Source organism: Melospiza georgiana, chromosome Z (genome assembly GCF_028018845.1).
Source record: "Melospiza georgiana isolate bMelGeo1 chromosome Z, bMelGeo1.pri, whole genome shotgun sequence".
Lineage (NCBI taxonomy): Eukaryota > Metazoa > Chordata > Aves > Passeriformes > Passerellidae > Melospiza > Melospiza georgiana.
In genome coordinates, this window is record NC_080465.1 from 81,447,440 (window position 1) to 81,463,370 (window position 15,931).

General features: G+C 46.3%; 1 protein-coding gene across 2 annotated transcripts in view; it reads left to right on the forward strand.

The window, feature by feature from the left end:
- The window catches only part of CTIF (cap binding complex dependent translation initiation factor), a 146,894-nt gene that overhangs the window by 99,751 nt on the left and 31,212 nt on the right, over window positions 1–15,931 (forward strand). The window contains exons 8-9 of one of the 2 annotated variants that reach the window (XM_058044210.1): window positions 2,469–2,907; window positions 4,616–4,945. In XM_058044210.1, coding sequence (XP_057900193.1) covers window positions 2,469–2,907; window positions 4,616–4,945 — 769 coding nt within the window. The remainder of the gene's footprint in view (window positions 1–2,468; window positions 2,908–4,615; window positions 4,946–15,931) is intronic. The other variant, XM_058044211.1, reaches the window with a different exon arrangement.

Below are 15,931 nucleotides of genomic sequence, written 5' to 3' on the forward strand. Positions count from 1 at the left end.
TACCAGATAAGGTTTTTAACTAACTTTTATTTTGACATTCCCCTTTTAATAAGCATTGCTCTTTACAAAGCGGTTTATGTGATTGCATTACTGAGAGGAAACAAATAAATGCCAGGAAAACTTGATGTGGAGAATCTGTACTCATAAAATGCTTGTAGGCTCCAGCAAACAGGAAAGCTTTTCGCATCTCCGTTTTGGGGTTTTTTTCCTTTTTTTTTTTTTTTTAATTCCCTGCCATTCAGTTTGCAAGGGAAAAAAAAAAGAAAAAGGAAAAAAAAAAAAAAAAAAAAAAAACTACAGACTGAATATCTCCGTCCTGCATTTGTTAAACATGAGCCCTCACTCTTTATGGTTAAAAGCCAGTTGGCCTCAGAAAATAGGTTTTGACTCCTGGGGATGCCAAGGAATACAGATTCCGTGGGCAGATGGCTTTGGCAGGCAGGGTTGGAGACTGCTGACCATTGAAATGTATTTGTGAATGGTTGCTTCCTTCATCCGAGCTCCCTTAGCTGAGCAGTGCCAGTGATGAAAATAAAACTAATTGCTGTGGGATGGGTTTAAAGTAAACACTGCTATTTATCCAGATTGGGGTGGGGGTTTGGGATAAGGAGTGAGGCTGACCAGGGGTTTTATCATGGCTACAGAACCAATACAGAGACAAACCACTGTGGTCACCACAGTGTTTAAAGTTGTTTCCTTGTTTTTGGGGGTGATACTGGGGAGATGTCCTGTGTCACCCTCTAGCACTGTTCCCAGCAGCCTTGTAAAGGCCAGGCATTAAAACACCCCATGGGCTCTCAGAGCCAAGACCAATATCAAAGAGGCATCAGGCAGGGGATGCCAGCATGCTTAGGGTGGCCATGCTTAGGAGCCCTGGAGAAGGCAGCCAGTGCCAGGACCTTCTCCATCTTAGGTGCATCCTGGATGATGGCATTCTGGCTCTGCCTTCTCCACTGGGGACAAGCCACACTGTAGCCTGTTTGGAAATCTGAGATGCCTGAGACTGCCAAAGCATTTCTTCCATTCAACTGTTGTTTTTTTGGGGATTTGCCATCTCGGCTACCGGTTACAGCCAGCACTCAGGGACTTGCTCATTCTTTCGGAGATGTTGTAGTCTCTCGAGTAAACCCTTTGGGGGCAGTTTCTCCTCTCTGTGGCTGTTGGGTTTCCATGTTATCCATCAGGAGCTCTGTACACACAGGTCTCTCTCTGGAGGTTGTGGTCCTGGATGCCATGCTCTCCATGCTGCCGAAGCCAAGTTTGTTCCTCTTTTCATCCATGCGTGTGTCCTGTCCTGGTGTAGCGGTCCTGAAGGAGGTGTATAAAATAAGGCCAAACAAAACCATTTGGTGTGGGCAGATTACCAGTTTACTTAGTATCTTGCTTCTTAGTTATTTTTTTTTCTGCTTAGAAATCCTTGATACGCTTAAACTAGCTCACTGCAAACCCGTGCAGCAGTGTGCCATGTTGGCAGGCAAGAGGAGAAAGTGATGCTGTAGGCCAGGTGTATCAGGAGCTCTAAAGCCTTCAGAAAAAAATATCTCCTGGCATTTCCCGCCTACCTGATTTGCTGCTGCTGTTTTTCTTGGTTAGTGTGGAAGTAACACAGAAACCTGAGAGAATTAACACAAAAACATGGGAGAATTTTTCCTGGGAACCAAAGTCGTGTTGTCCAACTTCACAAAAACTTTCACCTGAAATATGGCTGTCAGTGAAAGAAATTTAGGGGCATGAGTTGTTAGATGACAAGAAACTGCCTCTCCATTTGTCATCCCCTGCCAAGGGCCAAGCTGTATGGTGGAACAGATGTGTTGGCCCAACAGAACCATGAAGGAATGAGTGAACTTCCTTTGACTTTCTTCTACATTTTTTTTAAATACACTATCATTCAGTTTGCAAAATAATAACCAGACTAAACAACCGAACCAAAAAACCTATTTGATTTCCAGGTAACAGGGGTTAAAATTTTTTATTATATATTATTTTATTATATAACTTTTATTATATATTGTTTTATTGTATTTTTATAGTATATTATTATTTTATTATGGAATAATAGTAATAATAATAATAATAATAATAATAATAATAATAATAATAATAATAATAATAATAATAATAATAATAATAATAATAATAATATGCTATATATTATTATAATTTATAATTAATTTTAATAGCAATAATAACTTTTTGATAACTTTTAATGAATTTTAATAATAACTATTATTATAAATAATAACTACAACTATTATTATATTATAGATTATTGTAATGATTAATAACAATAATAATAAAATATTATTATTATTATTATTATTATTATTATTATTATTATTATTGTTATTATTATTATTGTTGTTGTTGTTGTTGTTGTTGTTGTTATCATTATCATTATCATTACCATTATTATTGTTGTTGTTTTCGGTGGCCAGCTAACTTCCCAATGACTTCCTTTGACTTTCCAGGCGACAGCAGAGGCTTCCCAGCGGGAACAAGTCCCAGCAGCACACAGATCATCAGCAGGGTGGCACCAAGCATAACAGGGACCACCAGAAGCTCTACCAAGGAGGCCAGGCCCCTCACTCCTCGGGCAGGACGGGCCACCACGGCTACAGCCAGAACCGGAGATGGCACCACAACCAGAAGCACTCGCCCAACGACAAGGAGACGCACAGAAACGCCAAAGAGACTGAGAGCCTGAGAATCGAGGAGAGCCCCGCGTGCACGGCGCACGTCCCCGCGGAGGCGCCGCGAGGCCCCGAGGCCGCCGAGAAGCAGCCCCAGCAGCAGGCCGAGCCCGAGACCAAGCGGAAAGACAGCGCCCACGAGCGCCCTGGGGACAGGCCGAAGATCAACCTGCTTCAGTCTTCTAAGGACAGGCTGAGGAGGAGGCTAAAAGAAAAGGTATTATTTCTTGGGTTGCTCTTTTTCTCAGGCCATCCTCCATAAACAGGGTGGGGTGAGCTCAAGGGACCTTTCCATCAATGCTCCCAATATACCATAATCCCCTAGTGTCAGCACTTCTCTTGAGGTGTCTTTGTGCTTCTTCAGGAGGCCTTTTATTGAAAGAATTGAGGCTCTGAGCTTGATTTCTTGGGTGAGGCTGCTACCAGCTTCAGTTGGACTGGAATCTCTCCCATTTTCCATGGGAGAAGGCTGGTGCACACATGAGCTCCCTCCTGGTCTGAAGAGCTCAATCACTTTCCAGAAAACATGTAAAAAAGACAATTTGTCTCTGCAACTACAGAGCTAAATCCCAAACTTTGACTCCTGAGTGCTGAATAGTTGGACTCCGCTGCTTTAAAGCTGATATCCATTTATCTCTGCAATGAATTGAAATGCCCTTATCTCCCCCCTTCCTTCCAGCAACCCAACAATAACAAAAGTATTGCATGCAAGTGACGGAGGAGAAATCCTTTTTGGAAACAATATTCAGCCACAGATTTCTGAGGAATTTGGAGATGATATCTCATTTGCCCCCTGTAAAACTCTAATTCTTTCGCTTGAGATTCTTTTGTCAGACTGTAAAAAGCATCCATGGGGTTATCTCTAATGAGACTTCCAAAATACAGAGCAAAAATAACCTGAACATATACAATTCCATGGGAGTGCATGCTGGAAATGTATACCTTTGAATGCATGAGCATTTACTATTTCTGGATGTGGCATGAGGGGGAGTAAGAGATTTTGTTAGTTATTTTTATGTACTTTAAAGCAATTGAAGTGTAGTAGAGACTTTCAGAGTATTCATTTTAGTGCTCTTCTCAAAAATTTAGAGTCTTGTAAGACTAAAAATTTCATCAGCATCCACTCTTGGGTGGGTGTTGCCAACATAACCAGTCTCCTGATGGGAGGTTTGGACAACTCCCTTGGGGATTGGATTTGCTACAAGTTTGTATTATATAAGATTGAGCTGGAGGGCTAGAAGAGAAGACAAGAGCAAGCAGGATGCATGCCTAACACTGGGGGAAAAGGAGCAAATGCATAATAAAATGTTGAAAAGAATCAATTATTTCTGGGGTAATGATGGGAAGTGAAAAGTGTAACAGGCAAGAGATGGAAAAGTCAAGAATCTTTTCAATGCTGGGATCATGTGACTTCTTTGAGCTCAATTTACATAACGAAGTGTATATATTAAAATATATTTGTATTTAGATATATCTATTTATATGTATATGTTTTATATTAAATATGTATATGAAATATATTGTTATGGGATTGTTGTCTGAAGATTTTGCAAACATCATTGCATTTTATAAAGAGAAACCAAAAAATGTCCATTGTGATGACATCACAGACACCAAACTGGTCCAAGATGCCAAAGGCAGTCAGAGGTGATCAGACTTTGGCATCCTGGCTCAGGACCCTCAAAGACATCTCCTTGAGCTGAGGGGTGGGACTTTGGGATTGAGTGGTGTGGGAAATGGAGAAAGGGGACATTTCTGGGGCAAGATGCATGCGCTTATGCTTTCCAATGCTGATGTTATACCACTGTACTACTAAAAATTGCTTTGTCTTTTCTCTTTCTCTTTATGTCCTCCCAATCCCCTTACCCCTTTGCTCTTTGTGCAAGGACATGGGCTGATATATCTGTTTTTTCCTTGTGTAACAGACGCCTTGTCTTTCCCTTTTCACGGACCAGGACGAAGTAACGGTGGAAACCACCGACCCTGAAAAGAATAAAATGGACAAATTAATTGAAATTCTCAACAGCATGCGGAACAACAGCAGTGACGTTGACTCCAAGCTCACCACCTTCATGGAGGAGGCCCAGAACTCCACCAACTCTGAGGAGATGCTGGGGGAGATAGTCAAGACCATCTATCAGAAAGCGGTGACAGACCGCAGCTTTGCTTCCACAGCAGCCAAGCTCTGTGACAAAATGGCCCTTTTCATGGTGGAGGGAACCAAATTCCGGAGTCTGCTCCTCAACATGCTGCAGGTAACAAGATAAAGTTAGTTGTTCAGGTGCCTGGAGCATCATCTCAATTGGTCTTACCAGTTATTTGGAGCTGAGCTGTTACCAAATTCCTTTTGAACCCAATTGAAGAGTTCAAATTGCACCAGTTGTTTTGTCAGTGCACATCTTCAGTGGTTACCATAGATAATGTGACACTGAGGGCATTATCAAGGTGCTCTTCATTCTCATTTTTTGAACTCTACAAGATCTGTGGCATCTCACACCAGGGCCTGTCTGGGTAATGAGTCAACTGCTTGAGGCAGCATCCCCACAGCATGAAAAGAAATTAACTGGGTGGGAGGGTCTCTCAGTGTAGGCTGTTGGAGTGGAGGGTCCAACTCAGCACCAGCAGCACCAAGACAAATCTCTGATGGTCTTTGAGACCAGGCTGGTACCTGAACAGGCTTTAGGCTGCACTACCTGGCTTGATTCTAGTTTTCTGGTTGCAAACAGAACTGAAATAATTACGTATTTTCTCATTATTCTGGGTGACTCGTTTATTGATATGTGGAGAACTGGTTGGTTGTTCTGCTCCAAAAGCATCAGTGACGGAAAAGTTGCAGAGGGGAGGAAAAAGCAGCGGCTCTGATCACTGGTCCATGAGGTTAATGGTTGGACTTGGTGGTCTTGGAGATCTTTTCCAGCCTGGATGATTCTATAATAATGTTGGATGATAGAAAAAAGGGCTATCCTCAAGTGCCCATGGCCTGCTGAGAGGAATGTGTTTTACTGCAGTGCCACCATTAGATTGGGCAGTTGTTTTTGGGAGGGTGTCACACGCATCTCCAACTTTCTGCCTCTGGAGACAGAGCTGAAGCCATGAATTTCCATCCTTAATTTAAGGTGCATTTCCATGGGGCTGTTCCCTCATGCACCATCTGTGGGACGTGCAGAGCTCACTTTTCATTTCTCTGCTCTCCATACAAGTCTGTTGCTCAGGACCACTCCAGTTTTTGACTCATATTCTCGTTCTTCTTGCTGCTCTTGTTGGAGATGCTCTTGTTGGATGCTGTGGCTGGCTGCCTGTACCTTGAGCTGGCCTTGGGACAACACAGCAAGCAGAGAAATAAGTAGTAAAATAAAATAGTGAAAATCAATATCAGATAATTCCGTGCAGTGACTGGTCCAGCTCTGCTTCTGTCTTTGCTCTGTATGCACATCAAGCACAGCAACTCTCCCCATGTCCACTCCCCCCTGCAAAGCCCTTGGCCAGCATACACATCTGCCCGTTACCTCTACCAGGTGGTGATTTTTTCCAGATTAGTATTTCCAAAGGGAATATCCATCAGAATGAGGGAAATTGCAGACAGATTCAGTCCCAGAATTAGCAGCAAGGGGCTGGAGGGAGCTCTAAACCTGCTCTGCATCCCTTTCTTCCCATACCAGGTCACTCTTGCATCTTTCCCTGTTAGGCTGAGCAATCTAAGAAATCCAGAATAAAGCCCAGGAATGATGGCCTGAGAGCAGCAAAGTGTTAGCCCACAATTGATGCTGATGGCAGTCCTGGGTTAGGGAGGACTCTTCCACTTTGCTTTATTCCCTTGCCCCAGCAATTCCACCCATGCAAACAGACACAGTAAACTGATTTATACTGCAGCATCCTGTGCAAGACTTGAGTGGCTTCCCATTCAGCTCTTCACAGCATGAATGCAGGATAAATAATATATCTCCTATCTCCAGAGAGACTCAAAGTGCTTCTCAGGAACGTGCTGCCAGTCCCAGTGTGATGGGGGCGTTGTGGAGAGCTGAAGTGCAAAGAGGGAGCAGGGTGTGCGGGTGACCGAGTTCATGTGCCGAGGCACAGAGAAATATGCAAAAGGGATTTGTTCAGCCCCAAACTGCACATCTTTTATAAATGTCTTCATGGGCAAAAGGTGACAGATCACTACAGGTCAAAAGCAAAGTGCTGTGTGAAATTGAATAATTTAACATTTCCTTTCTGATAGTAAAGGATTTTGACTTTCTCCAAGCACTGTTTCATTTTCCAAATGAAATAATCAGATGCACTCAAACTGATTCATAAATACTTGGGTCAAGCCCTAAACCAGGAATATTTTGAGGTCTTCAGCTCTGATAGCCTTGGCTGGAGACAGAGCCAGGTATGAGACACAAAAGAGTCATTGCAGCTGCCTTGGTGTGAAATAAGGAGGTTGATTATCAATATCAATATGGTGTGTTGGAACTGATAAGATGTATTATCAGTATTAATAAGGCATTTTGGATGTTATGTCGTGTTACAAAGTAATGTGAATATCCCATTAGTGTATGATATATTAATGCATTGATACCAGTTATTATATATCCATATGTATACATATATATATATATATATATATATATATATATATATATATATATATATATATACACACACAGAGATCTATATATATCCATATATATATCCATATGTTACAATCACATTTTTATATGACTGATGACAGGACATTACCCAGCTACAGTCCTGGCCTTTCCACCATCAGATACTTTCCATCAGCCATTTTTAGATAACTCACCATTAATTAAAAAAGAGAAATAAACCTTTATTAAAACGCTTGCTGCAGAGCAGGATTTGTGTCTCTCTAGCACCTTTCAGACTAATCTGATCCCCGGGCGTAAGGAGCTCGGCTTGCTGGGCACCGGCGAGCTGGGGAATTACTGTGCCGGGGTGTGATAAATCGGGATCAGTGTGATCCCTGCCCGTGCTGCTGGCGCCGGGGCTGCACCGCTCGCCCCCCCATCTGCTCCCAGCAGATGCTCCTGTTTTCTAGGGGCTTGTTTGTCCCTTTCCCTCAGGACTGCGATGGCAACAGCTCATCCCCACCAGAGGAGCTCAGGAGTTGGTGCATGAGCCCCTTGAGGTGCCCTGCCAGCATGGGCATACCTATAGACAGCATCCCTACAGGACCTGTAGACACTGTCCCTGTACCCTGCTGGACCTTAAAACAAGGTGGTTTTTTTCCCCTACAAAACAGGCAGTAAACTGTCTTTTTAACATGGTTCCGCTTCTGTTTTCAGGTGTTGACAAGGTGCTCATGCTCAAGTGTTGCGCATGTTCACAGCTTATCTCAGTGTACTTGTTTTGATCCCAAAAGAGATGTCAGTGCTGCAGCATGGGAATGTTGTCACATCATCCCCCTCCCTGCCAGCAGCTCCTCTGAAGAGCTTCCCTACAGCCAGCATGGTTCACTTCATCCCCTAAGGGGATCCATCAGGAAAACCCTGGTTTGAATTTATCCTTCACTCCATGTTTTGGTGCAGAATCTTGGCTAAGTCTTGAGTTTGGGTGCTGCCAACCTCTCAGGAATAGAGATGTGGAAAGGGGAGCCACGGGGTGGACAGGTGGTAGAGCTGCCATGTGGGAGCTTGGCACTGGGGAGATCATTTGGCATCTGAGTTGTCCAGCCCTGGCACAGGCTGCCCAGTGATGGAGCACCATTCTGCAGGGATTTAAAAGCTCTGTGGGTGTGGCACCTTGGTGGCCTGGGCACTGCTGAGGAGTGGGTGGACTTGATGGTCTTAGAAGGCTTTTCCAGCCTAAACAGATCTGTGGTTCTGTGATTTGGGTTTTTGATTTTCTCCTCATTGAATTGGGTTTAGTCTTTTGGTAGCAAAAGCAGTTTTGAGCTATGTGACCCCTTGGGATGGACCTGGGTGAGCTGGGCCCAGGGAGCTTGGATGTCTGGGGATATGAAAGAACATCTTAGTGGACACATACACAAGCTATTCATGCCTCTAGAAATACCTTCTTATTTAATACATTGAAAGTATTTCTCCTTTGAGAGGCTTTTGCTTGTCATAGTTTCACTCACTGGCATGCCCAGGCTTTTTTTTTTTTTTTTTCCTTTCTTTCCAGTAGGGGGGTGTTAAGCAATGTGCCACAAACCCTTCACATGTAACATAAGTTGGAGTACTCCTCTGCTGGAACAACCGTGCTCTTTATAGCAGAGCTGTGTCTGCATCTGAGCTATGCAGAGCCAAGTGTATTATTAGAGTGAGCATCACTGGGGCTGTAATTGTACACTGCTCCCCTTGGCAACCACGGCCAACAGCACATCAAACAGAAGGCTGATACCTTCTTTTAATAATAATGAAAAAAACCCCACCAAAATCACAAAATGAACATCCCGACACAGAGCAGCAGAGCCCGCTGGCCTGCTGCCAGAGGAGTTCCATCCCTGCACATGGAGCTGCCTTGGTGCCAGAGGAGAAGGGCTGGTTCTGCAGGATGCCCTGTGGCTTACCCTGCTGCATGCCCTGTTGGATACCCTGTGGCATATCCTAATGTATATCCCATTTCACACCCTAATGCATACCCTAAGGCACTCTGCATTTGATACGTCATAGGATACTCTGTGGCATACCCTAACGCATCCCAAAATTTATACCCTAATGCATACTCAGTGGTGTACCCTAGTGCATATCCTGTTGGATGCCCTGTGGCATTCCCTGGTGAATATCTTGTGGTACAGCCTAATGCACTTCCCCTGGCATATCCTATGGTGCATCCTAAACACAACCTATTACTTACCCTAAGGCACTTCCCATGGTGTTTCCTGTGGTATATCCTAATGCACACCCTGCTACATACCCTAATGCACTTCCCATGGTGTTTCCTATGGTATATCCTAATGCACACCCTATTGCATACCATAATGCACTTCCCATGGTGTTTCCTGTGGTATATCCTAATGCACACCCTGCTACATACCCTAATGCACTTCCCATGGTGTTTCCTATGGTATATCCTAATGCACACCCTATTGCATACCATAATGCACTTCCCATGGTGTTTCTTATGGTACATCCTGATGCACACCCTGCTACATACCATAATGCATTCCCTATGGCATGCCCTATGGTACATCCTAATGCACACCCTGCTACATACCCTAATGCACTTCCCATGGCATATCCTATCCTAATGCACACCCTATTGCATACCATAATGCATTCCCTATGGCATACCCTATGGTATACCCTGTAGTATATGCTAAAGCATTCCCTGTGGTATATCCTAATGCATTCCTTAATACACATCCTATTGCACACCCAAATGCCTACTTTATTATTTACTTTACTGTATATGCTGTTGGATTCCCTGTGGCATACCCTGATGAATACTCTGTGGTATATCCTAAAGCATTCTCTATGGCATACCCTGATGAATACCCCATTTCCCACCCTAATGCTCCCCTGTTGCACACCCAAATGGGGGTTTTGCCTTATTGCCTACCCTGTTGCTCACCCCTGTTGCATATCCTGATACATTCCTAATGGTGCACACCCACACAGGGTTTCTTCATCATCTTACTGCAACCTCGTGATGCCCCAGAAATGGCCCTTCCTTGTTTCAGTGCTGTGCTTGGGTCTGGATGTAGAAATTTCATAGAAACACAGAACATCCTGATCCAGAAGGGACCCACAAGGATCACGGAGTCCAAGCCCTGACCCTGCACAGGCACCTCAGTGACCCCTGAGAATGTTGTCCAAACATTCCTGGAGCTCTGGCAGCCTCAGGGCTGTGCCCATTCCCTGGGGGGCCTGGTCAGTGCCCCACCACCCTGTGGGGGAAGAACCTTTTCCCAATATCCAACCTAACCCTCCCTGGCACAGCTCCAGCCATTTCCATGGGTCCTGTCCCTGGTCAGACAGAGCAAAGATCAGTGCCTGACCCTACTGTGCACATTACAAGGAAATTGTAACTGCAGTGAGTCTCCCCTCAGTCTCTTCTCCAGGCTGAGCAAACCAAGTGCCCTCAGCCCCTCCTTGGATGGCTTCCCCTCTGGACCTTTGAGATGAGTAGTGGGGGTTTTGGCAGAGGTTTCACTTCAGTCTCAGTGCCCTTGGTTGGGTTTGAGATGATTGGTGTGACCATTTATAGAGGGGCTCAACCGTGAAGGTGGCCAAAAATCCATTTATGTTGCCCCAGGTGGGGGATGGAAGAGGAGAATTTAGGTTGAAGCATTTCTTGGGATGTAGTCATTGTGGCATGAGGTACAGGGAACTGACTGATTTCCTCTAGTAAATGTGGGTGCAGTGTGAAGTGTTTGCCAAGCAGAGCATGAGGATTTGGGAGGAATGAGCTGAAGTTCTTCCTGTCCTGTAGCCTTTTTAGTCTGAGCAAACAACCTCCCAGCCCTTTCGGCACTGTAGGGCTCTGAGACACCGGGTGGATACTGTGGGAACTGGGGCATGGAAGTTGGTTGGATTCAGTGATCTTAGAAGTCTTTCCCAACCCTAATGGTTCTATGATGTTTTGTGTTATTCTAAGTATTACATTAATGGTGAAGGCTGAAAGGCAGATTCTTTTTTTCCCTTCTCAACATGATTATTGGTGAGGAACAGTTTGTGGTTTGGCAGAAGTGGAGGCAGGAAGATCCAAGTGTGGCTGGAGAGTTTCGGACCTGTGCACCATGTCCAGCACTGACTGTAAAACCCCATCAGTCCTCTTTCTATGGCTGTTTTTAATATAATTTAATTACAGATGGTCCAATCTGTGCACATAAAACAGAGTGGTACCACTTGTCTCTGAAAGGACATTGCCCAGCAGACATCAGCATGCTGCTTCACTGAGAGGTGGGGGGAAAAAGGTCCCAGTGGCCCTGGAGCAGATCCTAAAGCCACACAAGTGTGTGCTCATGTGCCACAGCAGTGAGCTCAGCTCCGCAGAGCAGCACTACATCCATCTCTAACATCTGTGCCTGAGCCAGCCTTGCAGCCTTTGGTTTCTGCTCCACAGGAGTTTGATGAGCTCTTCCCCCAGTGAGGTGGAGATTCAATGGGGAAAGCCTCCTTGGCTCGAGCGGCTCTCCATGGCTGACTGTGCAGACCAGGAACCTCTTGGTGGTGAACCTCAGAGTGGGTGCCAGCTCCTCAGGAGCCCAGCACAAGCACAGAAATAGCAAATTGTGCTGCACTTGTGTGGACATCTTCATTTAGGGGTTTGCAGAAACTTGTAGAGCTTGGAGACCTTTCTTCCCTTACGTTTCTGATACTGATAAACATCAAACTGTCCTGCTTTTGTAAATCACTGGGGGACTCCCCCAGCAAAAGTTTTGTGTAGCTTTGAAGAGATTTATTTTCTATATGCCCAGGCAATTCAAAAGCAGTTCTAAATTTGTGCACACTCATATATCTATGCAGTGCTTGAAGGGGCATGGGGAATGCAGCCCCGTGGGTGGCTCTGAGGAGCATCCCCAGCTGCTGCATCCTCCTGCTCTCAAGCTCAGAGGAAAATAGTGGAAAGGAGACACATTCCCTTTTTGCCCATGCTTGTGTTTCAGGAGACATTCTCCAATTTTTTACAGTGTATTTACTATTTTATTTTTATTCTTTATTATCGTACCATTTTTATCACTTGATTCTTGTATTCAATTACTTCTTATTTTGCTCATATATAAAAATATATGCTTATTGCATAAATATTAATTATGCATGTTTTTATATATGTCTGCTAATGGTATATATTAACATTATATTACTTACAATAACAGTATATAAATTACAATGTTAGTAACTTTTTTTTTTTTTAATTCTCACTATGGTTTGTTTTGTTTTGTTTGGGTTTTTTCCCCCCTTCTTTTGCAGCCATCCAGGGCCAAGCACAGGCCGTGCAAGTGTCGGCAGCAGGCAGGAGAGGGAGCCCGGGGAGCGGGCTGGCAGCCAGCCTGCGCCTGTTGGCAGGTGCAGGGCAGGGCTGGGCATCCTTGGGGCTGGCCCTGCCTTCACCCCGAGCAGCGACCGAGCTGGGCTTGGCCCCGGGAGGCTCCGGGAGCCGCTGGCACACGGGCGCCGTGCGGGGCTGGGAGCTGCTGGAGAGCCCTGGGTTAAATGCCCACGGCTGCGTGCTTCCAGCTTGGCCACTGCTCCCGAGCGGAACGGTGGCTGCAGGAAGCACCCGGCTCCTCTGCGGGTTTTCCATGGCAAAGGGAATGTGGTGGGGGCCAGGGAGAGCCGGGCAGCACCTCCCTGCAGGGTGGTGGTGAGGTGAGCAGGGGGTTAATGGAGTATTTAACGGAGTGCGAAAAAAGGGGCAGGTTTGCACTGATGGGGACAGGAGCTGTGCCACACAAGCACTAGGAGCTGGGGATATTGAGCCAGACCCTAAATTAAACGAGCAGTGGGTTTGCACTGCACATCAGCCCTCAGTCTGAGCACAGAGGTGGGTTTGGGGGTCACGTTGAGTTGCAGCTGGAGGTGGCCACAAGGCCACTGACACAGCAGTGAGTGTCCCAGGGGATGACAAGGAGATTGTCCCCAGTGCTGTGCAGGTCTCTGGGGTCTGCACTGTGCCCAATGCAGCCACGCTCGTGGCTCTGCACAGGAAAGATGCTTCATTTAGACTATCAGTGCATTGTGCAGTTGAGAGTTTGGTGGGAAGCAGGACTAATTTTCAAAAAAAAAAAATCGCTTCCAGTTTAAGGATTGGCATATTTGATATTAATTCAATGTGCTGGTAAGGTTTTATTCCTTACACTTTGCAGTGCTTGGTTGTGTTGTGCAAAAATAGCCATCACCTTTAGTCCATAAATTTATGTGTGGCTTCTCCTGGCTTCTTTCACCTTGAAGGGGCCAAGATTTCAAAGCGACCGTGGGGACCAGCCCATGCTCCAGCACATGGTGGGACCCGGGGATGGTACTTGATGGCTCAGTGTCTCTCCAGGCACTGGGTGCCCTGGGCATCCCCCAGTGAAGGTGGGACCCAGCAGAGGCTCCATCCTCTGGCTTGTGCGTGTTGGTGGTGAAGAGTGTCAGGAGCACCCCTGGCCAAACTGCTGCTGCCTGCTAAAAGAACAGCTGAGTTCAGAGAGAGGAGCTGGGGTGGTGTGACCCATGCACAGCCTGTGCATGGGCTCAAGTGCAGAGCAGAGGCTGTTCTGGGCTCTAGGTGGAGACTGCAGACTGCTCAGCCTGCCTGCAGCCCTGGGACAGAGCCAGGCAGCAGCTCCTGCTGGGGTGGGCTCCTGGCTGCCCCCAGCCATCGCTGGTGGGTGAGGGTGCTGGGGGTCCTGGTACAAAAAGCAGAAATAAAATAAAATAAAATAAAAACTCAAAATCCATGTATCTGTTGATGAGAGGTGAGGAAAGGAAGGGGAGCACTTCAGTGTTGAGACCTCCCCAGATCGGGCTGAGCTGGCATCAGCTCCTACTCGCTTGTTTACTCCCCAAAGGCTCAAACCCACGGGATGTGGGAGTATGTTCCTGTCAGCCCAGGGGCTCAGCTGGCCCAAGGCACCCTCCTCACAGACCATCTGCTGCTGCCTGCTCCAGCCCAAATCCAGCTCAAGCTGCTGAGCCACCCCAAGGTGGGGATTTTGGGATGCTGCGGGCTTGGAGGATCCCTCCTCCCCATACCCACAGACACTCTGCTCTGCCCAACCCTGCTCTCAGCTCATTCCTCTCACCTCACCTGGCATCAGGAGTTTTGGAGGCTCACTGGGGCCCTGTGATGCATCACCCTGCCTAGGACTCATCCCACAAACCCCACACCCCCATCATTTTGTGAGGGAATGAAGCATCCTGCTGACACAGGAGCACCGTGGAGAAGCAGCTGCCAGGGACATCACCTCCTGTGCCAGGGCCAGGGCAGGTGGATGTGCCTGCAGCAGCACAAAGATGGGATTTGGTTAGAAGGATGTTGGAGAGGGAAGCCCCTCTTTCTCTCCCTAGAGAAAGTGGAACATGATGCTGTGCCCATCCCTGGCTTTACTTGGACACAGGCCCATAGCATACAGAGGATGCTCTTGTGCTCACCAGCAGGAAAGATCTTGTTTTAAGGTTTTCTAGCTGAGTCACAAGTTTCTGTACCCGATTCAGTTTCCAGCCAAGTGAGCCAGACTGCTGAGGTGGCACCCAGAGTGATGGTCCCGTGGGACCTGCAGCTTGAGCACCCTCAGCATCCTCCAGGCATGCTTAGGCTCAGGGTTTTTTCATTGCTGGGTATTTTGGTGTGTAGCTATGTGTCAGAGTCTGGATTAGGAGAATGAGCGCTTCCAAGAAAGTCCACATCCCCTTTTTGCCTCCCCTGTGGTGTTTGCACAGCCTCATCTTTTCCTGCTGCACACATTTAAACAAGAAAATGCAGAATGATGGTGGGAAGTGGCTTTGGTGATTCATGAAAGCAGAGGAGCTACAGGACACTTGAGAGGTGGGGAATGAGGCTTGAGAATTATTTCAGGTCCTGTCCTACAGCTCGCCAGGCCTTATACTGATGCAAAGCACAGCATCCAAGTCTTGGGGACAGCAGCAAGCAATGCTTGGCTGGAGGACATTGCCCTGCCTTGACACATCCTCTGGTGTCATCAGCAGTGCTGCCAACCATGGGGTGTCCCCCATGCTCCTCCCCTCACTGAGCATCCCAAAACAGTGCTTCCTTTTCCCCTCCAAGTGACAAATTACTCCGCTTTCCTTGCTCCCTTTTTTGAAAATTACTGTTGCTGTAAATACTAATTTTTTATTAAACAGAGGATAAAGCAAGTATCTCTAGCAGTGCTGGGAATCCAAGCTCAGTGATAAAGCCAGGCTGCACCAGGGTTTGGAGCAACCTGGTGTAGTGGAAGGTGTCCCTGCCCATGGCAGGGAGGATGGAACAAGATGGTCTTCAGGGCCCCTTCCAAACCAAACCATTCTGTGATAGCACTTCCAGTTCAGGAGCAGCAGGAGCTGAAAGTGAGGACAGCAAGGGCAAAGTGTCCACCAGCTAAGGAGACAGTTTCAGACTGGAGAAACAAAACCTTTCCATATCTGCTTTGTTTTGAGTAAGGTGTGTTTGCTTTCATCTCTGACATTCCAGCCCATGCAATCCAGTGGTCTTACACAGTGACGCTCAGAGTCTGCCAACATGTAGCAAAATGCATCGAGGTAATCGTGGACATCCCTTTCGAGATACAAAGGATGGAGGAATGGAGGGTGTTTGCAGGTTGATGTTGTTTTCTGCAGTCTGTAATCTTTCTGTAATTTTAGCTTTCC